This window comes from Lepidochelys kempii, chromosome 3 (assembly GCF_965140265.1).
Source record: "Lepidochelys kempii isolate rLepKem1 chromosome 3, rLepKem1.hap2, whole genome shotgun sequence".
Lineage (NCBI taxonomy): Eukaryota > Metazoa > Chordata > Testudines > Cheloniidae > Lepidochelys > Lepidochelys kempii.
Window position 1 is genome coordinate 3,726,008 of NC_133258.1, and position 27,275 is coordinate 3,753,282.

General features: G+C 51.6%; 1 protein-coding gene across 1 annotated transcript; it reads left to right on the forward strand.

The window, feature by feature from the left end:
• CIMIP2C (ciliary microtubule inner protein 2C) lies at nucleotides 1–25,597 on the forward strand. Its single transcript, XM_073335068.1, has 4 exons — nucleotides 1–74; nucleotides 15,041–15,314; nucleotides 16,722–16,834; nucleotides 24,635–25,597. The coding sequence occupies exons 1-4, from the start codon at nucleotides 1–3 to the stop codon at nucleotides 24,678–24,680; spliced, it is 507 nt and encodes a 168-aa protein (XP_073191169.1). The 3' UTR covers nucleotides 24,681–25,597.
• Nucleotides 25,598–27,275: the final 1,678 nt, after the last annotated feature.

Here is a 27,275-nt window from a genome sequence, read left to right on the forward strand (position 1 = left end):
ATGGCCTCCCGCAGCGCCCGCCCCGCCCCGAGCCAGCACCGCGCCGCCTACCTGCCGCCGGCCCTCATGCCCGGGTAACGGGGCCCCCCGGCCGCCCCCTGCCCCCCGTCTGACCCCCGGCCGCCCCCTGAGCCCCATCAATCCCTGGGACCCCCCCCAGCAACCCCCTGCACCACAGAGACCCCCCCCATACCTCCCCTGCACCCCACCCACCTCCCCTGCACTCCCCATAACCCCTGCACCCACAGAGACCCCCCATACCTCCCCTGCACCCCACCCACCTCCCCTGCACCCACAGAGACCCCCCATACCTCCCCTGCACCCCACCCACCTCCCCTGCACCCACAGAGACCCCCCATACCTCCCCTGCACCCCATAACCCCCTTCCCCCCACCCACCTCCCCTGCACTCCCCATAACCCCTTGTGCCCCCATATATCCCTGCACCTCCATCAACTCTTGGGACCCCCATCAGCCCCCTGCACCCCCACCAACCTCCCCATAGCCCCTCTGGACCCCATAGCCCCACCAACCTGCATCTATCCCTGAGCCCCCGATCAACCTCCCCATTGCCCCGTGTACCCCCCGTCACTCACTGCACCCCTCATCAACCCCTGGGCCCACCCTATTGCCCCCTGCAACCCCTTGCACTCCTCATAACCCCCCAGCACCCCCACCAACCCCCATAGCCCCCCATGCTCCCATCAACTCACAGGGCCCCCATAACCCCCCGCACTCCCCATCAACCCATAGGGACTCCTGCACCCCGTCAACACCCGGGACTCCCCATATCCCCCTGCACCCCATCAACCCCTGGGACCTCCCATAACCCCCTCTACCCCCACTAACCCCCCCAGGGAACCCCATTCCCCTGTATCCCCCACTAACTCACAGAGACTGCACAGCCCCCTGCACCTCCATCAATCCCCTGCACCTCCTCATCAACCCACAGGGACCCCCCATCACCTGCTGCACCCCCCATTCACCCCTGGAAATCCCATAGCTCCCTGCACCTCCCATAGCTCCCTGCACATACACCCCACTAACCCTCATAGCCCCCTACATCCCTATTAACTTCTGGGGGCAGCAATAATCCTCATATTAACCCCAGGAGAACTCCCTGCACAGTCCCCTATGTCCTCCCATTAAGCCCAGGACCCCACTTTTGAGGGTACCTCCTATCTCTAACCTGCCGCATGCTACTTCTATCATTCCATATATCCCCCTTTTCCAGGAGTAGATATCCCCATCCATTGCTCCCTATGTTCCCCTCATTCCCCTATTACCTCCACTCCACCTTCCCGAGAGGCATCCCACATCTATCATCCCCTAAACACTCTCCTTGAGGCATAGGAATCCCACATAATTTCTTCCCAACTCCCCTACACTTCTCTCTGTGGAAAAGACCCACTATCTGCCCCAGAGTGTGGAAAATCCCCCTCGCCAGTCTATGCATTCTCCGCACGGGAGACCCAATACCCCCATAGGAAGGGGAGAATGGAGAGGGTTTGAATCACGCATAGAGGGGGAGATCAGGGCTGTACACATGGAGATCATAAGATAGGGTTGTGCATGGAGGCTGCAGTTTACGGGGGTGCGGAGAGGGGCGGGTGCAATTTGTGGGGTGGAGGAAGGGGGCGTAAAGGGAGGGGATTCAAACCAATAGCGACTCAAGGGGTGCAGATACCCCTCTGCCCACCAAAGGTGTGTCCAGGAAAGGGAACCCTTGTAATGTGCTCTAATCAATTACTTTGGGCTTGCAGTATTGAAACCTGGGTAGGGCAAACAGATTCTCCTGGGTTATGCTGGAAACTTAGCCTATTCAGGTCCCCTCCCGCTCTGGACTCTGTTGGATCAATAATGGAAACAAATTGCAGAGGCTGATCCCCCCTCCCCCCCAAGAAATCCCTCTCCCCCAGCTCTCAGATCGATGGAGCTCTGCTCACTCTAGCATTTACCATGAGAGTCAGGGCCAAGGCAGCCAGGCACCTCTGAGAGCTGCTTTCTCCTTCTGGTGCTGTTGGAGGAATAGTCAAACCTGCCAACATCTCCAGGCAAAACAAAGAGATTTTCAATGTGCATAAGTCTGCAAATTTCCATAAATTTAAGCAGGCTCTGTCTAGGACAGAACAGCCATACTGGGCAGCCCGATGGCCCATCTAGCCCAGTGTCCTGTATTCCGACAGTGGCTGATGCCAGATGTTTCAGAGGGAATGAACAGAACAGGGCAGTTTATTGAGTGATCGATCCCCTGTCGTCCAGTCCCAGAATCTGGCAGTCAGATGCTTCAATACATTCAGAGTAGGGGGCTGCATCCCTGACCATCTTGACTACTAGCCATTGATGGACCCATCCTCCAGGAACTTACCTAAATTATTTTTTGAAGCCAGTTATACTTTTGGCCTTCACAACATCCTCTGACAAGGAGTTCCACAGGTTGACTGGGTGTTGTGTGAAGAAGTACTTCCTTATGCTTGTTTGAAACCTGCTGCCTATTAATTTCATTGGGTGGCCCCAGTTCTTGTGTTATGAGAAGGAGCAAATAACATTTCCTTATTCACTTTCTCCACACCAGTCATGATTTTATAGACCTCTACCGTATCCCTTCTTAGTCGTCTATTCTCCAAGCTGGGGATTCGCCCCCAGTATTGCTCTCAGTGTGGCTGTCCAATTCCACTCTTTATGTAGACAGGCAAAGCTGTGATTTTGTCCAGTGGGAATTAACACAGGGTAAACTCCACCACTGAAAATAGTGGCTTTTCTGGCTATACTAAGAATGGCATTGGTGCAGCTACACCAGTCTAGAAAAAGGTACACAAAGGCCCCTCCATGAACTAATCACCTGCTCCCCTCCAAGGAGAGCCCCCCATGAATTCATCCGCCCCCCAACCCCAACCCCAACCCCACTTGTGCTCCCAAGCATGCCTCTTCAGATTCTGCGGCTGCCACTTCTTGCCCTGTTGCTTTGCTTGGCTTAGCCAGCTGCTCTGCCCCCTCTCAATGCAAGGTGAAGCTGGGGATACACGTGCACATGGTTCGCACAGTAGGTGGTTTATTCGCTTCCCAGTCCTAGCAGGGGGGCAGCACTGGAAGTCAGAGGGCAGAAACTGCGTCTTTGGGGGCAGGGGAGCTGCCCCACGCATTGGAGAAGGACAATAGCTGCTCAGCACATTGAGCAACTCCAGTTGGCTGCCTGCCTCCCCGGAGGCAGGGAAATGGGGAAGGCAGCCAATCAGAAGTGAGTTCCCTGTAGACTGACAGGTCTTCCTTGTAGAAGGGGATGGAAAACCTGAAGTCTACTGGGAAACCTATGGCATTGGCAGGTCTGGATGTAACGTAGACAGATGTCTGGTATGATGCTGAGGGACCTGGTGAGAACGAACTAGAATGAGCTGCCTGTGAGCAGGAGGCACCTGGAATCCATCTCAAAACAACTAGGGCTGAGTGCGTGTTTCCCCTGTTCTGGAGAGCTCCAGCCCAGCTGGACTGGCCTTGCCATGTCCTGGAGACACAGAACCAGACTGCCTACTATCTGTAGCACAGGGGATGTTTTGTGAACCAGAGCCAATTGGAATCAGCGTGTGGATAAAATATTAAAAGCCTCTGAGCCAGCTGTGCTGCAGCTTTAGCTAAAATGACAGTGTTTGCCTGGTCTCGGGGTTGTAGCTACATTGGGGAAAGTTCACTGATGTCACTGGCAATTTTAGCCCTGTATCTAGTTGTCACCGTAAAGTGAAATATTGATTTGATAATTCATGAGCATCTCTCTCTATTTTTAATACATAAGGACCCAAAAATGCTTTAAGCGCTGATTTACAAGTGATTAGAAATCATTGCGTTGAGCACAGAAAAGGTATGTGGAGTAAAACAGGGCAGCTGTTTAACACTTCACAGCAATGCTGCATGGCAGTTTAAGACAGGAAATGAAGTATGCAGAGCCCCACTGAACCTTGAAGAGTAGGGAGAAGGTTTGGAATTTGTCCTTAACACTGGGATTAACAACCTATGCGTAAGAAGATCTTTGATGAGCACAGGGACTCAGGACTTTGGTTTAACATCTCATCTGAATGTGATAATTATTGTAATAAGAAAGAAAGTTAGATTATTGCAGCATTTTTACATTGTCAGCTAGACTGTGGTATGGAGCCAGCAGTGTAGCTGTCAAAGCAAGGGCCTGATCCTGTGAAACATTACTGACCTGAGCAGTTCCTATTCACATGTGTAGTCTCGTCGGCGTCACCGTGGGCTGCGTCAGAGTTTTCAGGTGTGGGCCCTGCAGATGGAGAGAGTCCGTGTGAGTGCAGTGATCACATGCACTATGTAGCACGTTTAGAAGAACCCCACTTCTTTCTCTTCCCTTTTATTATTTCTCTTGCAGCAGTGCCATAGAACCTCAGGTCTGGTCTACCTACAGACCTGTATCGGTATAACTACATTATGCAGGGTGGTGAAAAATCCACCCCCCAAGTGACGAAGTTATACCAACCTAACCCCCTGTGTAGACAGCACTCTGTCGGAGGGAGAACTTCCAGCATGAGACCGGAAGTCTACACGGCAATGAAACAGCCCCTGAGCCCGAATCAGCTGGCATGGGCCAGCTGCAGGTTTTTCACGCTGTGTAGACATACCCACAGTCACTGGTTTCTCTGGAGACTGTGCCAGCAAATGCCAATTGTGGTGGTGGGTTTTTCTGAAGGGGACAAGGTGTCCAGGGGCTGGACTGCAGCCCACCAAAGAGCCCTCAGCTGGGAACTGTTTTCAGTCTACCCCTCAGAATGCATTTCTAGGGGGTGGTAGGATCTCAATCCCATTACCAGTTCTCTTCGTCATCCAGCCCTCTGTTTTTAGACTACAAATATTATACTCCTCCACACTGACAGCTCAGTACTCCACATTAGTTACAGTATTAGCTGCGGGTTAGCTACATGTGTGCTGTCTGCAGTAGTCCTTGCATAGAGCACACTGCTTCCAAGAGGAGCCTTACAGCTGGGTCATAGAAGATCAGGGTTGGAAGGGACCTCAGGAGGTCAAATAGTCCCACCCCCTGCTCCAAGCAGGACCGATCCCCAACTAAATCATCCCAGCCAGGGCTTTGTCAAGCTGGACCCTAAAAACCTCTAAGGAAGGAGATTCCACCGCCTCCCTAGGTAACGCATTCCAGTGCTTCACCACCCTCCTAGTGAAAAAAGTTTTCCTAATATCCAACCTAAACCTCCCCCACTGCAACTTGAGACCATTACTCCTCGTTCTGTCATCTGCTACCACTGAGAACAGTCTAGCTCCATCCTCTTTAGAACCCCCTTTCAGGTAGTTGAAAGCAGCTATCAAATCCCCCCTCATTCTTCTCCTCATTTGTCAAATCATTTTGCTCCTTGGTTTTCAGAGGGAGCCATAAATGATGCAGTCTGCTGTTCCGTCTGTGATCAGGACTCTGGAAAAGCAAAGTCCCTGTGCTTTATGTTGGATGGGTTTTCCATGGGCCCTTTTTTGCACAGCCAGAGACAAATGGGCTGATTGCTTTCTCAGCTGCAGCAAAAACCTGGCTTCCCTTATTTGTTTGTATAGCAACAGCTGTGCTCCAGGTGCTTTCCAGACAGGTCGTTTGTCTCAATTCTTGCTCCGAAGTGCTTACAACCAAAGTATTTTAGGTCCCTTCTCTGGTGACTTCTGGCACGTGGGAGCTGTTCCATCTCTGGCCGATCCAGCACCCACTCTCTGCTTGCCCTCTCATGATGTCCCATGTTCTCTCGCCCTGTCTCTCTGAAATAGGCAGGCAGGGTAGTTGGGCCTTTTCCTGCCTTGAGTCCCTTCCTTTCCCCCCATTCATATTTTGCTGTCTTAGTGCCTAGGATTGGCTAGTCGGATTATGATGTACCAGTGCAGTCTGGCCAGGCAGACTCAATTGGGCACTAGCAGAGAATTACCATGGCATGTGGATGCCACTCCATTAACACCGTAGAGGTGGGAAAACAGGGGCTGGGGCAAGCAGTAACCCTATTCCTCTAATATCTCACGATTACCATTTTGGTTTCTACCCTGCATGTCTACGTGCTGAGTCCAGAAGAGTGACAATGGGATAGTGAGACACCAAACCACGTATCAGTTACGCTGCTTGGAAAATTAGCTTTAACTAGGTCATTGCTGGGCACAAAGTGCTTTTCCATGGCCCTTTGTGTAACTGTGTAGTGCCTCCCAAGTTTTATGTACAAGCAGGGAGGGCAGCTGTCATCTCTAGATTCAACCATTTAGTCACTGCTGCACTATGTCCATACTTTAGAACCAGTTTTCCTTAGGAACCTCTGAATTAACAGAGCACAAGGAGGTACCTGGTACATCCAGCCACATTTGGGAATGGCAGTTCATGGACTGTAGCAGACTGGAGTTCAAAGTAGTTTCCTTCTTTTGTCTATCAACCCCTGAATGACGATGTACCTTGAAAAGAGAACAGGAGGACTTGTGGCACCTTAGAGGCTAACCAATTTATTTGAGCATGAGCTTTCGTAAGCTACAGCTCACTTCATTGGAGGCTCATGAAAGCTCATGCTCAAATAAATTGGTCAGTCTCTAAGGTGCCACAAATCCTCCTTTTCTTTTTGCGAATACAGACTAGCACGGCTGCTGCTCTGAAACGATGTACCTTGAAGCAGTTCCACAACCACGCAGGGCTTTATCCTGATTTTGTCCCACTATAATAATGGGGAACTTGTGATCATAATTAGGCCTAATCTTGTAAAAGGAAATAAGGGTTCTGGTGTATTTCCTCTCTCCCTCAGACCTCTTTCAGTTGCACTCAGCCAGTAGATTCTCTCCGGTCCCAGAGCTATTATTGCTGGGATGGGAAAGGCATCGTAAGTAGCAGGCTGAGTCGGAAAGAGCTGCCTGTGAGAAAAGATCAAAGAGCTATGTATGGTTAGCTTAGCTACATGACAGCTAAAGAGGGACGTGATGGTCTGCAGGTATCTGAAGACTGTAAAACACTAACGAGGGAGAGGGATGGTTCAGGGTGACAGAAGAGGAATGGGGGGGGGGAATTTGAAGAAGGGAAATTCAGTTCTGTTAGGTTGTAGAATCGTTTCCCAGGGGAAGTGGTGAAAGCCCCGATGCTTGGGCCATGTAAATCCAGATGAGAGGGATTAGATGATCTAATCACTTTTCTCTCTGAATATCAATTTCTGTTTTCCTGTTTACATCCCAAACCGTGTTAAGAACATGAAGTTTGCAGGGTCAGGCACTCAAAAGCTAGGAAATGCCAGAATAAAGGCTGCCCGTGCAATGTGTATTCATTCTCCCGTGCATATGCATTGCATGCGTTTAATTACATGATGGCATACTCTGTCTTCCCACAGGACCCTGCCTTATTCAGTGACTGGGTAGCTCTTCCGCATTTCCTTTTATGCTATACATTCAATGCATGGTGCCAGGGCTTATTTAACATGCATCATCCAAAGTCTTCACTGACTACAAAAGTACTGATTCCCTCATGTACGCAGTGTAGTTATAGCTGTGTCGGCCCCAGGATGTCAGAGCAACAAGGTGGGTGAGGTAGTAGCTTTTATTGGACCAGCTTCTGTTGGGGAGAGAGAGAAACTTTTGAGCCACAAAGAGCTCTTCTCTGAGCATCACAGCTGCATGCACAGGTGGGACGGATTATGTACTAATTACTTACACTAAACAATCTTAGTACGTAGGGTATTTTTACGTTCAAAGCGTGGCTCCAAATCAACACAGGCTGCAGCTGTGAGTGCCCAGCACTTCTGCAGATCAGATCCCAAGTGACTCAAGTTGCACACCCACCCAGACAAGCAGAAACACACAAGTAATGCCCAACTGTGAAAAGTGTGGGTTAAGTGACTTGCCCACCATCACGTATGAACAGGCAAGGATAGACTCCAGGTCGGCATTCAACTTCCTTAACCATGAGGCCAGATTTTCTCTTCCTGCAATACCTGGCCTCAGTCACTAGACATTTTTCAACTTCTGCAACAATAAATGAGGCAGGGATTCTACAGACAACAGCCTTCTTCACTGCACAACCCTGATTATTCTCAGAGCAGGTCCATCCAATGCACTCAAGTAGGAGTCCTGTGGAAGGAATATTATATGATCATGCAATTAAAGATTGTATCATACTGCACATGCACAAGGGTTGCATAGGCAACCTAACTTCTAGGTGCTTGACTTTGCAACCTTAATGTTATATTAACATAGTTTAAGATGTAGGTTCCTAATTTTAAACAAACAAACAAACAGCAGTTCAGTCACATGGAATCCCACTGATTCCCACCTGAGTCGTCAGCAGTGTTTGGCTCTTTAGCTCCACAACCCAGATCTCTATGACTTGAGCTAACCATAGTAGGCTGTTATCCTCTAAGTGACCCAGTCAGCATGGGAGTAGGAAATGAGGTACACACCTTGCTAGTGGGTTTCACAAAAATAGTTCTTAAACAATCCCAAGGAAAGTCAAGATGCAGAAATATTAAGGTGGAGATTTGAATCATATCAAAGTCGGGTAATAACTGCAGGTGTGGTTGACTTGGCAACCATAGTTTAACCACGTTGCACATGTAGGTTAGAGATATAGTTAACAATTAATAACATTTTGCATTTATAGAACACATTTCATCCATGGATTAATTTCAGTTTGGCCTCGAGGCATTACCATAATAGAAGTCAATCAATCATTGGTTTCAAAGTGCTTTGCAAATGTGAGCAAGTGTCATGAGCACCCCTTGACAGATGGGGCAGCTCAGGCATAGAGAGAGGGATGTGCGACTGTCAGCCTCAGGAAGTCACTGGTGTTAAATGAACAGTAGCCCCAGCTCAGGCCTGCCTACACTCATAGAGGCTCTGGCAGGCAGCAGTCTCGTGTGCAGCTCCTGATCCTAACCTGGCCTCTCTCCTAGGAAGTGTGAGCTCCAGATCGGCCCTCCTTCCCACTCAGCTGAGCTGTGCTCTCTCCCTTCCAGCCCAGCACCTGCCACAGGTGTAGTGGGGCAGGGCAGCTCATTAACTCTTTCTTAGCCAATGTGGGGTTTGCATATGCCATCACAGTCGCTCTAGCCACATTTTGGGGTAGGAGGCAGGAAGAAGCCCCACGGAAGCCCCATCTGTTGCACCCAAATCTGGCTGCATCACTGTTATTTACCGTTCTCCACGCTGTAAAAGGCAGTGGAATACAGTGTCCATAGTACAGAGGAAGCGATGGACCAGGCTCTCATATTTTGCTCATGCTGATTAGTCCCATACTCAACTTGAATCAGATTATCAGAATCTGGCCCGTTCTTGGAAACAGCTTTTTTACCAAGGACCCTGAGATTAATACTCCTGCTCTCATGAAAAGTGTCCTGGGGCCTTTAATGACCATGAATGAGCAAGACCTTGATGTTGCTTCTCATTCAAAATATGAGCACGAGAAAGCTCCCAGCACTGAACGCACTTACTGTCTGATAACCCAGCAGGTGCTCGGGATTTTCCATGCCAATCCAGGCCGTTTTGTGCATAAGAAATTTGGATTGATAGGAAAAGAAAGAAATTAAAAAAAAAAACAGTTGTAGGTTTTGGGTTTTCTCCCTCCCCCCAGCACTGACAGAACAGAGCTAGCTGGAACAGGTACTGTTTCTTTGCTTCATCTCTCCAGATCCCAGAGAGGTAATTTGGAGCATTCTATCCATCAAATAAGCAGCACACAATGATTTTATATGAGGCATACAATAACTGCCAGTTATGGTACGTCTGTGTAATGAGGATTGGCTGAGAGCGAGGAGAACTTGGCAACATTGAGGACTGTCTTCAAGAGACGTGTCTCAGGCTAGCATCTCTCAGGATTCCACCACTGAGACACGGGGAAAAAAATATCCCAGGGCAATCTAGATATGTTGAGTCATAAATGTTTATCTTAAAGCAGAATCGATCTTGTTCTCACTCCGCATCTGGATCCCACGTACTGTGAATTATACACTTGATTCTCTCCCCATCAGTCCCTCACAACAGAGACTGTCAGGCTGAGATTTTCACAGGAACCAATGGGATTTAGGAACCCACCTCCCATTGAATTTAGTTGGTTTCCTCTCTAGACCCTTTGGGTTCCTTTGCATTTATGTTTTGTTGTTGTTGTTCACCATAACCGTAGTTTCTGGATAGATTTCTCTCTTCACCTCTGAGATGTTTCAGCTGTTTATAAAGCATATGTCTTTAGATTTCTAAGCAGCATCTTATTTGGCAAGATCCTATTGTTACAACCTCACAACTGGGTTATTTTTCACCAGCGGAAATGCTCTTTAGAGGCAATATACAGAAAATCTTTATCTTGCAGCCAAATTCACTCCGCTTCCCCAGTGAATTAACACAGTCAAAAAGAAAAGCAAGTGCTCTGTTCAATCCAGCCTCTTGCAGAATCTAAACCAGGGATCAAACACACTGTCTGTGAATCCATCACAAGTTTGCCCTCTTTGCTTTTGCTATAATGTACATTTCCCCCTCTGAAATCAGAAAGCCCAAGGGTATTAGCGTTGTGGTAAAGCTGGTTCCATGCAATCATTACAGTGAGCCAGAGTGAGAATAATGTCAACTTGTATAAATTCTGTGCAGACTTACTGAAGGCATAAATGGCTTTTTTTGGTGGGGGAGGGGGTAGAAGAGGGGATACATTACAGCTTCATAGCTACCCTTTAAGCTTTTATTATTAGTAAAATTTTCAGCTACAAATGTTGCCAGAGTTACCAGGAATTCCACCTAATCGTTTTTATGAGCCAGATCCTGAAGTCAATGGAGCTATGTCAGTTTACACCAGCTGAGGATCTGGCATTACATATTTACCATGGTGATGAAGCGTGATGTGCATGTCGAGCTAGGTGATCATCGGTTCTGTCCCTCTGCCAGAGCAGCGTAGGTACGATCACACAGCGGAGGATATGAAACTGCTGCCGTACTGCTTACTGCCAGGCAGCCAAGAGATGCGACAGGAGCAGGGTTGAGCCCAAGAAGTGAAGTCAGGTTGTTGGCAATTGCAGAGCCAACTGTGAGGACTTTGGAAAGGGCGTGGTGCCGTGGGAGCAGCAGGAGAGGACATTGGGTGTCGCAGTGGCAGGAATGGAAGTGGGTGTCGGGAACTGTCAAAGCATGGGCCAGGGTTCTGCTCGAAGGAAGGGAAGGATTTTGGAGACGTTACAAAGGAAGAAGCAGCAGGACTGAGCAGCCAACTAGGATGTGAGGGACGACACAAAGGTTATGCCTACACTGCAGTCAGAGGCATGATTTCAGCACGGGCCTGCACACCTGTGTTAGCTAGCACAGCTAAACATACCAGTGACAATACCAGGCTGTGAGTGGTTGTGCCCAGTGGTTAGAGCAGGCATCAGGCCTAGTGGTTAGAGCAGGCATCAGCGCTAAGAGTCAGAACCAGAGCTAAGGGTGAGAGCTGAAGTCAGGAGTCAGAGCCAAGGGTCAGGGCCGGGTTACCTGGAGTGAGACAAGGCAGGAGCAGGGCTGGGGCCAAACAGGTGCCATCACAGCCCAGAGTGAGTGCTTTGAGCAGCCACTCACCTGCTGCTGCTGCTGCTGCTGGGCTGAAAAGCCAGGCTGCTGATGCGTCCAGCCAACCAGGCAGCCTGGTACAGGCCGGCTGAACTCGTTAGGTAACCTGGAGATTGGCTCCGCTGCAGGCGCTGATTCCTGACAGAATGGGCTTCAGCTTAGGCTAGCGAGGCAAGAACTCGCCAGGGTCCCCAGGGTGCTTGGACTGCCCACCCTAAAGCCCCTGCCACCGCATCTAGGTGGCTGTTTTTAGCCGTGCTCGCGAGATTCAAGTGAGCGGGGAGACGCCAGCCTGTGCTGCGGTCACCCACTGATCTCAGTGTAATTGCACCCTGAAGTGCGAGCGTAGAGAGCGGCAGAATCACTGGCTGACTGTGTGTGATGGAGAAGGAGGATGGGGATGGCTTGCTGGGGGGAGATGACGAGGTGTGTGAGCTCGGTGCGTTGCGTTTGTGATCGTGGCATCTGGGAAAAGAGGTCTGAGAGACAGCAGCAGATGCGTGTCTGTGTGGACTGCGTCAGATCTGTGTATCTGCTGTTCAGAGCATGCCCGTCACCCCAGTACCTAGGCAGCATGCTATCAGGTCAACTGCGCGTGTGTTTGCAGGTTACCATCAAAAGCAGCTCTCCCCGGCTGTCACAGAGGAACGATTGCTACCATCTCTGCTGTTGGGTCATTAGCAGCAATCGCAGTACATCAGAGTGTCCCTTTGAGAGAAGTCACCTGGGTTCTGTAACTCAGCTAGGGCAGCCAGGCACTTAAACTGGCCCCCAGTTATCCGGGGGCTTCTAACTTACAGGAAATGGGGGTGCTCTGCAGCACATATCGTGCCTCTAACTGCCGGGGCGGTTCTTTGATACTCTCGTCTACGATGGTTTTTCCTCCCCTTCTCTAAACCTTTTGTAAAACTCAGTTCATGTGCCACCAAAGTGGCTAAGTTGTTCTTTTATTCAAGTGAAGTGGGAGTGAGGCTAGGATCTCTTTTGAACCTGGGGGCTTAGGGGCAGTGGCCAAGCAGTTAGCTCTCCATCAATAGCCCAGCCCGGGTAAAGCTCAGCTTGGAGAATTCTTTATTTTAGTGGAGGGGAGGGAAAAAATCCAAAGGAGAAAAATCTTCTCACAGTTGCAGCTGATGTCAGAGGATGGGCACTTGGGGATGTGGGCAACTGGCGTCCCTTTGGCTGCTGCAGCTCACGCTAATGCCTAAGCTGGGGTATGTCACCCCCTCCAGTGTCTGACAACTGCATGTCGTAGCAGGGCCGGCTCCAGCTTGCGCGGGTCGAGGTAGGTGCCTTGATGGGAGTCACTTGGTGAGGAGTTCTGACGACCTAGACAGCTGCTCCTTGGAGTCCCAGTGGGTGGGAAGCAGTTTCAGGGTGAACCAGCAAGCCTTGTTCTATGGAAACAGCCAGTGCTTTCCAGGGCTGGGACAGCCTGGGCGCCCCGCTCCCTTTAGTCTCAACCCTAAGGGCCTGGTCCCACTTCGTCTCCCCTTGCCAGAGGCAGCGGCCTAGGCAGAACATCGCTCACTGGGCTTTGACGGTGGAGGGACAGATCCACCAACCAGGAGTGGATTCGGTGTATTATTGTGCAGCTGTTGCTTAATTGCCTCCCTTAGCTGGTGTTCGTCAGCCGGATGTTCACACCCCCTTGTTCCACCTGGCATGAAGAACCATGTCCCATTGGGCGATGGGCTAATTACTACATCCCTTTTCCCTACATGGTGTGGGGTAGGTGTGTTATGTGCATGGACCCTGCATACACCCTATTTTACCTTGTTCATCTAGCCCCACTCGGGTGGTGCCTGGGGGGCGCTGTGATGAATCTGGGGAATGAGGCCACCAGGGGCTGGAGCAAGGATAGTGGGATGGCCTCGGCCTCTTCTGGATCTCTGGGAGCCACATGGATCCTGGGACTGCCACCCAGTTTCAAGTGAGGGGTCCATATCCTTTCACAGGGTGGGGGTCAAACCCAGCCCCTCTCCAATGACATGCTGTTGGGAAAACTCTGCAAGGCATTCCTCATGGAGATTTCCACTGAGAGAGCCCCTCCCCGTGGATTGTACCTCCATTCCTTGCTCTGCCATTCACCTGCTGAGTGGTCTTGGCCAAGTCACGCTCTGTGCCTTGGTTTCACTTCCCTATTTGTTGTGAGGCTTAATCAAGTGCTTTGGGATCCTCGCGCGAACAGTACCTGGGAGGTGTGAAAACTGTTAATAAAATTAAAGCTTTGCCCCATAGGAAATTCAGAGTCCCTCCTCCCCCACGTCACTGAAAGCGTCTGACCTGCAACGGTTCTCAGAAAGGGTGAACGCAGCCCCGTGCATTGTGAACCTGGCGTTGTTGACGGGGAGTCCGTTTGATCCCTTTGCTCGTTGTAGGGGGGTAGCTCTTGTCGATGTGAAGGAAGAGCAGTTAATGAGGAAGAAGGACTGCACATGTCTGGAGTCGGGAGGGCCAGTATCAATTTGATAGCAATTTATCCTCCTATGGAACATCACACATGAAATGTGCTAATGAAAAGACCGAAGCCGTGATAAAGATGTCTCTGCAGTCACCCTCTGGTCTGTTCTCGTCTCACTATTGCTAGATGCCTTTCATAGCCCACATCACAGCTTGCCAAAGTCTATTTTATAAGCTGCATATTTGCAGAGCCCAGTACGGAAGCATCTGTGAGGTGTTTAGCTATGGGACAGCCCATGATTCTGTTGCCATCATGAATGTACAACAATCCTGGGGTTTATAATCTGGCCAAGCTGATATTTAAATTGACAAGAGCCTTTCATCAATGCTTCATCTCTTCAGAGGACTGTGCAAAGACTCTGTAACCCTCCCAACCCCCTCCTCAGCACTAGCTGGTCATAGCCCCATTTTGCAGATGCGGAAGTTGAGACACTGGAGGTCAAGGTTCAACATTGCAAGTGCCCATTAATTCCAGGCATCCAACCGGGGCCTGAGTTTCAGAGATGCTGAGCACCAGTACTGGCCGTTGACGTCAACACTTCTGGAAAGCAGGCCCTAGGAGTCTCCAGTTGGACCCACCCAAGGGGGTGGGGCAAGGCTTAGACAGCAAGTGTGAGGCCCAGCTGAGACCAGTGCTACAGAGCTCCTGGCTTCCAATCCCATGCATCTCACCAATAGGCAGTTCCAGCAGCTGGCCAGTTTAATGGCTGATAATATCTTCAGCTATGCATGTGAAGATCAGGGTAAGAAAAGGCTTTTGGGTGTAAACTGATGGCCCCCAGGACCTGGGAGGAGCCCCTGCCTCCTCCCTCCCAATGTGGCTCAGTCAGCTTGGAGCAAGGTGGGACATTGACATGCGGGCCACAGGGTGTATGTGGGGGAGAGCTGCATGGTCCCTCTCTGATGTATTTAAACCAGAGCCATCAGCCCCTCACTTTTGCAAGCAGTGCATTTAGAAGTGTTTAGAAGGAGAGACAAGGGCCCTGTCCCTAGGGGGTGCCCCTGGCCTTTCCCGGTCCCTCACTGGCTCTGTCTTTCCTCTGCAGGTACCGCGGGCATGTCCCCAACACGGTGTTTTCCTTCGGCGACACCTACGGGAACACCACTCTGAAATACTTCCAGGATTTCCGCAATGCTGCCATGGAGACCAGCCACTGCCCATACAGCAAAGGCGGCCAGTTCCCCACCCTCTTCTCGCCTGACCCTGGCTTAGTGCTGGGGTGCAGGGCGCGGGGCTGGGACAGGTGGCTGCACGTCCCTTCCTATTCCCGCTTCAACTTGGATTTCAACCGCTCCGAAGAGCTGAAGGAGTTTTACAAGGTGAGAAGGTGTTTCTTGCGGCGGCATGGCCTGCACACAACAGCACGGCGGGCTTGATCCGACACAGCTCCTGAGCACTACACAGTAGCCAGCGCAAAGCAGTCAGGCCAGCACCCACGTGCCCCAGTGAGGGGTGCCTTGGAAATGCCCTGGACTGAGCCAAAATGCAATCAACACAAATATATAATCAGTCACAGCCAAAAACCAGCGCCCTCGGCCTTTGACACCTACCTGCCACACTGAGATGGTCTTTTTCACTGCCCTAATACTGGTTCTGAAGGCAGCTTCTTGAACATAAGAACCTAGGCAGACAGTCACCAGAAAACCCAGTTGGCATTATTGTAGGGGAGGCTCCAGTTGTCCCGTCTCCACCGGTTTGCATGCGCGTGACTGGCATGCGGAGGGAGGAGTCAGCATGGAGAGCAGTGGTGGTTGCCGAAGAGCAGGGCTCCCCTCCCATGGTTACAGCGCAGACATCTCTGCGTGTGCGGTTGCGGGCAGGATTGCCTTGGGAGCTGTTTGAGGAGTCATCGAGCTTTGCTGAGTTGTCTGAGAGAGGACGTGGCAGCTAAAGGGGGAAGGAATGCGAGGGTCACCCAGCTGGCGTAGCTCACAGCATAGGACACAGCCGGAGTATAGCCCCACTGCTCAGCACAGCGAAACTGTGTCCCTCTCCCTGAATCTTTGATCTGGGACAGGAGGGGGAAGTGGAGCAGAGAGGTGGAGCCCAGAGTCCCTGGGTGAAGAAAGCATGTTATCCCAGTAATAAATAGCATGAGAGGAGGACCGGTGTGTGGGTGTGGCTGTGGGACCATGCATGGGCCTGGGCATGTGTCTGATTGCACATGGGGGATGTTCCCCCCAGCTAAAGAGAGCAGCATCTCTCTAATCAGACTCAGCCAAGCTGCACGTTGTATGATTTGCGCCCAAAACACAGTGTTGTCTCTCCACTTCTCAGCCATAGTGAAGGCCCAGAGCCACGCCTCCATCACGGTGCCTCAGGAATAATTACAGCTTGCATCGATGAATTCCCAAGCCAAGCCCAGATGCTATTGATCACGATCGTCACTTACCTGTATGTGCTGCCCGGAAAGCACCTGAGGGAGGGGAGTTTTAGAAACATGGTTGTTATTAGTTCTATAGCAGCGGAGAGCAGGTTGCGCTTTGCACATCTCTAGGAAGAGAGGACCCTGCCCTAAAGAAGCTATCCCAGCTAGTGAATAAGGCTTTGGGCCCTGCTAGGCGGTGTCCCTTCGCAGCAGGGAAAGAGGGATGCCGCACAAGGCCTGTTATCTTTTCCCATTGCATTTCCTATTTGGTATTTTAACTCTTCGGTTGCCTTGCCAGCTAATGCAGCTCTGCCCTGTGCCGGAAGCCTGGGTTCTGAGTAGTTTGTTTGTCCCGCAGCTTTCCCAGAGGCACCGCGAGCATTACCGCGACAAGACCGGGACAGAGTATGTGGTTCCCTACTTTGTGCTGCCGGTCAAGGAGAAGGACAAGTACCCCCACCCTCTTGATCTGTGAGTAGCAAAAGCAGCCCCCAGAAGGTGTGCTTGGTAGCGGCCCTTTCCCCACTCCTAACTCCTGCGGGATAATTTAAATAATGCTTTGGTTCCTGAAACAAATCCTGTGTGTGGACTGGGTCAGTCCAGCCCCAAGTACCTATGGGGTTTCCCTCTAGCTCCCCACCCCCATCCAAAATAAAACAGCCCCTCCCCCCATAGAAAGGGCACAAGACAGGCTGGATTCAACAAAGAGGGCTAATGGGGGGGTGGGACGGGAAGGTTTGTTTTGTTTGTTTTTTTAATGTGAAAAGGACACGCCCAGATTAAAAATCACAGGGCAAGCTTCACCAAGGGACAGATCCCAGAATCAGGCCCCACTGTTGGGATTCACAGAACCCCTGCTCAGCAGCTGTTGAACCCTGCAGGCACCTCAATCGACTGAGCACCCAAGTGTGTGCAGTGAAAGCTCAGTCAGCACACGCAGGACTGCCGACAGCGATTCCAGGCCCCAGGGCCAGAGCCGTCCCTGGGAGAGGGGGCCAAAAGACAGGCCTTCCTCCGCCTAACCCGCCTGCAGGGCCCAATCCAGTAAGCGTGCTCCGAGCTGGCCCACCAGATGGAGGCCCTGTAGGCAAGCTTGTCTAATATGGCTGGGGGGAGAGGGAGGCAGACCTTCCTCTTAACATTTAGCCCAGTGGTCAGTGTACTCCAGCTGAGGAGGAGAGGGGATCTGAAGAAGGATCTGCCACCTCTCTGGTGAATGCCCTACCCCCAGGGCTCTGGAGTGTTCTGATGTGGGGCTTTCTCAGTCTCTCCTATTGAAGCTGAAGGGGAATGATTAAAAGTCATTAGAGCAGGGGGCTGGATCCTGGGTCTCCCCACTCCTAGGTGAGTGCTCTAACCACTAGGCTACAGAGCCATTCTAATGCATGCTGGTGGTGTGGCTCTCTCTCTCTCTGGGTCTTTCATTATTTATCCACAGTAGAACAGCTTCACCAGGAGAGGGTGAGGCTACGTCTACACTACAGTGGCATAGCGGCAGCATGGTTGCTACAGCAACAGAAGGGGTTTTTCCATCGCTGCAGTGAATCCACCTGCACGAGCTCGGTCAGCAGAAGAATTCTTCCGTCGACCTCGCGCTGTCTACACCAGGGCTTAGTTTGGCTTAATTGCGTCTCTCGGGTGTGAATTTTTCACATCCCTGGACAACGTCACTTGGTCAACCTAAGTTTCAGGCGTAGACTTCGCCTGTGGGAGCCCCACCCCAGATTTTCCCATTAGCCCCACAGTGAGAGTACTCCCCTGAGAAGTGGCAAATCCCTGTTGAAATCCCTTCTCCCCCTCAGGGGGAGGTGGGATTTGAACCAGGGGTCACCCACATCCAGGCGAGTGCTCTGACTACTGAGCTAAAAGTCGTGAGGGTGGTGCTCCTCCCCCCACCCCCGTCTCTTGTCAAGCCGGTGTAGGTTCCTAACTCCAAGAGAGGGGTTTCAGCTGAGAATCCCAAGCAGAGGGAGGCATCTCCCACCAGAGGGGTGGGGCTTAGCAGCCCCCCCTCGTCTTGGCACTGCCCATTGGCTAGGTTAGGGGAGGAGCCACCTCAGTGCCAATCCCCTTCTGGGGCAGCTCACTGTCCCCATGCATTGTGCAGGGAGCTGAGGCACTGGACTCAGGGTCACCACGCCACCGTTTCTTTGAGAATCTCGTCCACGGAGATTTAAAAAGCAAACACCCTGACTAGAAGCTCCCGGGATTGTGAAAGCACAAATCCATTTCAAAATGGAATGTGCTTTCCTCACTGCTGTGATTCTGTATTGCACCTGGCAGGTCAGTTTCACCTTTGTTCCTGGTCAGTTTCAGGTTCTGGGCCTGGGGGGTGCTCAATCCCCCACTCCACCCCAGGCCCTACTCCCTTCCCCCAAGCCCCTACCCCATCCTGCCTCTTCCCAGCCGCTCTCTGCCCTGGACCTATTGGAGATAGTATTTTGCACTTCCTGTTCTGATTTCTTGTCAAACAGCTGCCTTGCTCTGCCCCAGAGGTGGGTGCATTTCACTGGTGGGTGAAGTGACCCTACTCAGGCAGTGTTGGTGTCACTGTTGTTATGTCTTGATATCCAAGTGCTACCAACGCTAATACAGCAAGGGTCGTTGCTTTTGTTTGTAAAGCTCTTGGGAAGGAGAAGGGCACTAAAGCGTAGCAGCCAGTGCCCTTCGCAGTGGCTCTGAATCTGAAATGGCAGCAGGCCCCTGCAGCCCTTGACTACAAACCTGCGAACGTGCCGGCTGCAGTGTATGAACATTAACAGTGTTGGCCCGCTGAAGTCTCCAGCAGATACAGTAACTGACATCGCCGGCACTGGCTAGACTGGGCGCTCGCTGCGTTGGTGAGGCTTGCTCTGGGTTCCGGCACGCCCCACAGCAACGGGGATAGAGACCGTGACGGGACAGGCATGACTCCATCAGTTGGTGTGTCTCCAGAAGGGCCGTCCCTCAGCAGGGGATTTTCATCGACTCTTCTGCTAGCTCCTGTTTTTTGGCCCCTGCAAAGTGTTTGCCCACCAGCCAGGTGCTCTGTCTAGGAGGGAGTCGCCGTCAGTTCTGAGCGTGTCACTATTACATCTCAAAGAACTCCCATGATCCCTCTCTTTTCTCACTACCCCCTGTCCTTGGGTGACCCCATCCGCTCTCGGGGTTCAGCCATCCCCTCCATCCTGCGAAGTCTCAGATACATGTGCCCCCCAGACCCACCTCCTGCACTTCACTCTCCCGTCACTCCTGGTCTCAGTAAGCCTCATCCTGGACAGCTCAACAGGGTCAAATGGATCTTTCCTCCCAAACCTGCTCCCCTCCCTTCACCCAGTCTTGTAACTTCTGCGTCCTCCCATTTCCTTCTCCTCCTCAGAGCGCAGATCTTCTCTTGTCCTGCACATGCCTGGATGGATAAAGCACTTGTCCACACGCCAATCCTCTGCCACCACAACGGCTGCAGTCTCTTCTGCTTGGGTCCTTTTGAAACCAACCGTGCTTGCCTCCAAAACGCTGCCTGAATGGTCCTGCTCCCCCAGAGCTCCGAGCATGCCCCTGACCCTCCCTTTGAGTCGCTTCCAAGTCTCATCTCTTGTCCTTCCTCTCAGGGCCATTCGTCTCCTACTTCCATCTCTGATCTGCTCTCCTTTTGTGTTCCCCATCTCTCCCCCCACCCCAAGTCTGGCGATCACCTGTGTGCCAGCCTTGGTGCCCGGTCTGTATCCTCCTGCCCCAGCTGTCTCTGTGCTTCCTTCCATGCTGGCCCAGCAATTAGGAACCACCCTTGCCTCATTCAAGTGAGCTGTAATTGCCTCCCTTCTCTGTGCCTCAGTTTCTCCGTCTGTAAAATGGGGGTGATGACTCTTCTTGGCAAAGGGCGCTGTGCTCTAAGGCTGAAAGACACCAAATGAGAACTAAGCATTGCAGTGTGTTATTTCAAAATAACTCACACACTTCTGCAGCCCTGCCTGTTTAAAGAGGCACGTTTGTCCTCCACTAACAATAAACATAAGTCATCCAAAGGGATGTCTGCCTGACCTGAGTAACTGTGTAACCTGGCCCTTTCCTGGTGTGTTACATCCTCATTCAGCTGCCAAGCCGGTTATCTAGGCTGTTCAGGGAAGTGCTGTTCTATTCCTGTGCCAGGAGGAGCCTAGCAACCCGATGGGAGCTCTAAACTAATAGTCACACTTGGAAGGAAGGCAAAATAACCTCATCACGCACCTGGCCAGTTGTGCAATGCTGTAAATGGGGGTGGGGAGGGGGCAATGGTAGGGTGGGATTATTCCTTCCTGTTCCATGCTCCCAGCAATCAGCAGTGCCCTGAAGCATGAGAGTAGACTGGCCCAGTCTTCACATTCAAAATTACACCAGCAAGTGACCTGCCCAAACTGCTTCACTTACAAATGAAGCCAGGGTTACACTGACTGGAACAGCACGTCGGCATGTCTGGCCACCCCACATTTGAGGTACAACAGCTTCCAGGCCGGGACCCCAGAAAGTTGAATTAAAAGAGCCAATGAAGCCATGGCCAATGCCCCATCCCCCTGCCCGAGCTATCCAGGGTGGTCAGCGTCCATAGCATGCGGTAGTATTAACCCTGCCCATTTGGTAGCATCGCTGGTTTCAAACCGGGGGAGGCAGGTGGCATTTAAATTGTTTCCTTCCAAGAGTCCAGGCCCAGTCCCACCTCCCTACAGATAAAACCCTCCACGCCCGGGCACCACATCTCACCTCCCTAAACCAGCCAACTGGCAAGTCCCTAAAGGGTTAAACACCCAGGGTTAACCAGTGGGTATGGAGCTTAGTTTGGGGAGGGGGGTGGGGGCCTTCAGAATCTTCTATAGGTTCCTCCACATAGGGTAGGAGCCACAGGATTCAGTCCTGCTGCCCATACTCCTAGGAGTAAACCTTACACACGTGGATTGTCTCGTGAGCTTGAGTAGCACTCACAGGAGTAATAGTTAATGGATCAGAGTGTTCCTCTGCCTCAACCTGCCAAAACCCCACTTCCCATCTGTGGGGCATGGTTTTATAACCGGTCCCCTGCCACCCCTCCCGGTGTGCACTGGAGAGCTGGGACCTGCTGGGGTACATCTGCACAGCAAAGAAAAACCCACGGCTGGCCTGTGCCAGCCGCCTGGGGCTGCTGCGGGGCTGTTTCCCTGCTGTGTAGACATCAGAGCTCAGGCTGGAGCCCAAGCTCTGGGACCCTCACAGCTCCAACCCGAGCCTGGACGTCTACACAGCAACGGACCAGCCCTGCAGCACGGGCCAGGCACGGGGTTTTTGTTGCTGTGTAGACGTACCCCTAGTGTGAGAGCTCCAAGTGGTGCTTGCTCCCTGGCCAGGTGAAATCCACCCACTGGGTCCCCGGCTGTCTCTGCCCCTCTAGGCGAGGAAGGTTCCGTGGAGTTTGTTCTCGTGGAGTCTTTGTCTGTCACTGCTGTAAAGCTGCTGGTTAGCAGGTCCTGAAAGCTGAAGGGAAGGAGGCTGCCTGGGACTGATGCAGCTTTGGATTGGTGCCAGGCAATAGGTGGCTGTTAATTATCAGCGTCTTTGTGTGTCTGTGTATGCGGGGTAGGGGGGTACACGAACGTGGAAACGAGCACTGTGCTTGGGTGCAAGGCGAGCCTGGGATATCAGGAACGGCAGGCGCTGATGTGAGGCTTGGCCGCATCGCTTGTTCCTAAGCCAGGAAAAGCTCTCACTGCAAAGCACTGTTCTCTGCCGCCTCAATGGTCTGTCCCAAGGGCTGCATGGCCCGTGCACATAAGTGAGCCTCTGGTCTCGTATCAGGCCCTGCTCCTGTAATCAGCTCCCCACGGGCAGCCCCTTGGACCCACTGGCTCTATGGAGGCGCAAGAGCCCGATCGGAGTGCAGGATTGGGGCCTGCACCCTCAGAACAGCAGGTTTTCCATGTGTTTGTCTCTTCATTGATGGAGGCCGAGAACCAGAATGGGGTGAGTGGTGCAGAATGGGGCTGAACACTGGACTGGGAATCTGGGGCTTCTGATTCCTAACCCTGCCTCTGACACCCCCTCCTTTGTACGAGTCATGCCCCCTGCCTGTTCCCTCCCTCTACTGCTGCTGCTGGCCCATCTCACGGAGGTCACGGGAGGCCTGGTGTGTAGCTGATGGTGAAGTAGATGGGCGCAAGCGTTAGTGAATTCATCAGTACTAAAAAACCTGCAATTGCTCAGCTTTGGCCTGCAGGTACAAAGAGGCAGGGACCGTGGGTTGTTTGGGACTCAGGCTTCCCTGCTTCAAGCTGAAAATAATCAAATGCACTTGTTGTGCTTGGAGCTGTACACCTGTTAGCTCTTTACTCTGCATGTCTGGCCAGGATTAGGCTCTGTAGCTTATAGACCACAGTGAGGGACCTGTAGAAGGCTGGTCTTGTGGCTTTAGCATGAGACTAGAAGTCAGGAAACCAGGTGCTAAACCTGGCTCTGCCACTGACTCACTGTGTGATCTTGGGTAATACCACCTACTCTGTCCCTCAGTTTCCCTATCTGTGAAATGGGGGTAACGTACATACCTGTTGGGAGGCTAGATTGGCTGGTGCTTGTGAGCTCCTCAGATAAAGATGCAAAAGGCTTGAAGAGTGCTAGTCAAAGCCACAGGCTTTCTGAGTATCGCTGGCTGTCAAGGCTCTAGTTCAAACAAGAATGATTTCAGGGAAGTTCTCTGGCCTGGGATATACAGGAGGTCAGACAAGATGATCACAATGGTCCCTTCTGAGCCTGAGCATCACTGAATGGCAGCAAAGCAGGGTCCATTGTGGGGAGGGATAGCTCAGTGGTTTGAGCATTGGCCTGCTAAACCCAGGGTTGTGAGTTCAATCCTTGAGGGGCCCATTTAGGGATTTGGGGCAAAAATTGGGGATTGGTCCTGCTTTGAGCAGGGGGTTGGACAAGATGACCTCCTGAGGTCCCTTCCCCCGCTGATATTCTATGATTCTATGAATCCGCTGTCAACACATGCCACCAATGCACCTGCCGTAGGGCTAGCTCTCTCTGTGTCCCTCCAGACAGCCCAATTGGCATCCCCTCGCTTTGAGAGGGGGAGCACTGAGCAAGACTGTGCTCCTCCAGGGAATGGCTGAAAGCGGGAGGGAGCACTTTCTGCACCAAACACAGGCAGCTTTTAGCTTTGCAAAGACTCATTTGCATTTGCTTTTGTACCCTCGCCTCTGTAATAACCACCCCCCTGTCCCGCCTTGATTCTGCGCTGGGTGCACAAAGCCTGTGCAAGCCGGTCCTTTCCAAATGTCTGTTGTCATTCATTTTGCTGCCAGTGTTTTGGTTTTGTTCTATTCTGCAGCGTTTTCCTCTCCCGCCCCACCAGGGACCCTGGCACAACCCTCTGCATGTTTCCATCGCTTCTGTATGATAAAACACACAGGGCTTATTTCTAGGCACTGATTTTGTCTGGGGGGTTGAGGTGGGCTCTCTGCAAACATGAGCCCTTTGAATTACCTGACATGCAGCAAAGAAGGAAGGGGTTTCTGTTCTCGGTTTCCTAGGCTCCACTGAGTCTGTTTTAATTAACTCTTTGGGTGCTGGTTCCCCCACTGCACCTGCTGCTCAGCCTCTGGCCATTTGGGTTCCTTTGTGCTCACTGGAATGTTAAGATGTTTTTGGACTGTTGAGACACAGAGAAGGCACCAATCCCCGGTACATTCAGACCCTTGTTCCATGGGCATCTCTGTGTTTGGCAGCACACCCAGTAGTGTACAGCGTCTTTGGCTGTCCTCTTTTGTTTAGCTATGAAGCAGGAGAGTTCTGCATGGACAGCCCTGGTGCATACTGCCACTTTCTGTCTGCACACCCTTGAGAGGGTGTGCCGCCTGGCAGCTGCAGTCTAGCTGTGCATCCCTGCCATGCTGATCTGAGAATGAAGAGGGAGAGCGCCTGGCACGTATGTACTGGGATGGAGGGAAGGGGACGCATTGAAGAGTGCCTGCTTAAAACCCTGCCTAGCCAACCTCACTCTTTCTTGTACATTTTGTAATAGGGGGCTCAGACTCTGCCTCTGAAGAAGAGGTGTGAACTGTAACCCTTTGGCTTTGCTGACAGAGTTCTCATTTGCCTGGAGATCTCTTCATTAGGACTCTCAGCAGTGGAAGGACTTAGGCATTTGTAACAGTGGAAATAGATCACTGGGTTCAGAATTCACATGAATAAAACCTACCCTATGATTTTAGTTGCCCGGCTTAATATTCCAGGAAACCATTTCTTGTGTTTCCAGCTGTGTAATATTTTTTTCCATTAAACCCTCTTTAGCCCTATTCATGGCATGTCTGCCCTGGAAGGGTCTTTGGAGAACTAATGAAACGAGGACATCGCATGACACCAGAGCCTGGAAAGTGATCACCAGAGACGGGACAGGATTTTAGTCAGACTCTGCTACCTAAAGAACACTTGGGAGAAAGGACTTCTTTGTTGAAATTAGCTCTCTCGATGCACATTTCCTCAGAGCCCCCAGGAGTCTGCTAGCAAAACCGGGGGAGATCAGACTTGACATTCCCGGTATTTTGAAGGCAACACACAAGCAGGCACAAAACTGCTTGGGCTTTGGGCATCCATGCCCAAGGAGTACAGAGCCAGCTGGTGGAGCTCCTTGGCTGGTTACCTCTGGAGCTACCGAGCATGTGATGCAGGGATAGGATTTGGGACTCAGAGATACAGGCCCCAATCTTTAGCCACAGTACAACTCAGGCTCAGGGCACTCCCGCATCTCATTCTGGGCTGACTCTGTGCTGAATTGGTCCACAGCCTGAGTTAGAGTAGCAAGAAGGCTGCTCTAATTTATGCTGAGTGCCTACATCCCCAAGTGGTCGATAGATTCCAAGGCCAGAAGGGACCATTGTGATCATCTAGTCTGACCTTCTGTATAACACGGGCCAGAGAACTGCCCCACAATAACTCGTAGAGCAGAGCTTTCAGAAAAACAGCCAGTCTTGGTTTAAACATTGTCAGTGACGGAGAGTCCACCACAAACCTTGTAAATTGTTGCAGGGGTTAATTACCCTCACTGTTAAAAAGATACACCTTATTTTTTGTCTGAATTTGTTTTTCTTCAGCATTTAGCCATTGGATTGCGTTAGACCTTTCTCTGCTAGATTGAAGAGCCTGTTATTAATTATTTGTTCCCCATGTAGATACTTATGGATTGTAATCAAGTCATCCTGTAACCTTCTCTTTGTTAAACTAAATAGATCGAGCTCCTTGCATGTGTCACTATAAAGCATGTTTTCTAATCCTTTAATCATTCTTGTGTCTCTTCTCTGGACCCTCTCCATTTTTCAACATCCTTCTTGAATTGTGGGCTCCAGCACTGGACACAGGATTCCAGCAGCGGTCAGATACAGAGGTCGAATAACCTCTCTGCTCCTGCTAGAGATTCCCCTGTTTATGGGGAAGCCCTAGCCACACCCCCTATCCCTTTGCCCTGCCCCTTTATATCCACAGCAAGGTGGATGGCGTAGGAGCCATGATGCCAGTACTGCAGGAGGATCCATCTATGCAGCGGTGACTGTGGCTAGTTACACTGGCTTTAGGGACCCTGTGTGCTAGCAGAGCAGTGTGGAGAAGAATCCGGGCCAATTCGTTAACAGTCTTATGATCCGACTGGGGGTCTTGGCCCACACCCAGGTGCACGTCAAGCTCTGCAGAATCACCCCTGGGACGTGGAGCCGCACCTGGACCCCATGATGTGCTAGGAACCCCGGGGACTGAGAATTCCAGAGTTAAGGGACTAATCCGCTCTCGCTGGCATCTCCCCCATGTCTTTCATTCACTGCCTTCCCCCAGGAGACAGAGCGCTACCGAGGCAGAGCTAGCCCCGCGTCGGACTGCCTGCCCCTGGGAGCTGCAAATCGTGAACACACCAAAGGGATCTCACATGAAGCAAAACCAAGGCTGTGTCAGTACCCTGCTGTGCTCAGCTTTCCAGATCGCACCGCCTCTGACCGTCAGCCCTAGCCTCAGGATGTTGGCGTTCCTACCTGCCTTGGCACAGCTCCCTGCCCCTGTGGCTAAGCGACCTGCCTTAAAGCCTCAAATCACCATCCATAGGAGGTGCCCCTAGGCCTGGTTTAATTTTGCACTAGGAGCTATGAGTCAAATTCATCCCTGGTGTAACTCCCCTCATGTCACTGGGGTTACACCAGGGCCACAGTGACTTCAAGACACAAACACCACCACAGCGATCGGCCCTAATTGATCACCCCAGGCTGGAGATTTCGGCAAAGGCACGTAAAACTGGACGGGCCATGGAGACTGGATCTCTTGTCTGCCCTCTAGAAGTGCCCCCTGACTGGTGGCATGTCAGAGGGGGTGGGTGCCCCTGCCATAGAGGAATTCAGCCCCCGGGTGGTCACCCTTCTTTCATACTCCCAGTCTCGTTTTCTTTTTTTGTTGTCCCACGAGATCGCATGATTTTTGGCTCCTGTGGCTCCTCCTTCCTGAGTGGGCAGGTTGTTAGTTCCTGGGGCTCCATCCACCACCCCCAGACTTCCAATCAGCCAGCATCGGATGCCAGCCCCATCCCCGCCCTCACAGAGCAAAGAAAGACGACCAACGGGAAAAGTCGGGTTGCCATGCTGGGCTAGGATGCTATAAAGAGGGGCATCGCCTAGCGGTTACAGCGAGAGCTGAGGCGGATAGTTCAGCACTGGTTTTCAACCCAGATCAGGACCAAAGGTTGAAATGTCAAAAGATTTCGCAGAACAGAAATTCTGACGTTTTTGATTCAGAAATGTTGAAACATTTCGACCTTCCTGAAATCCAGCTGGTTCATTTCTGGTTGTTGAAAGGACCCAAGATGCTACGTTTCATGTCAGCTCAACATTAACCAGCCTTTTGCGCTTGGTGCCCCTATTCTATCCTGTGGGTCAAGCTCTCTGGGCAGACAGAAATGTAA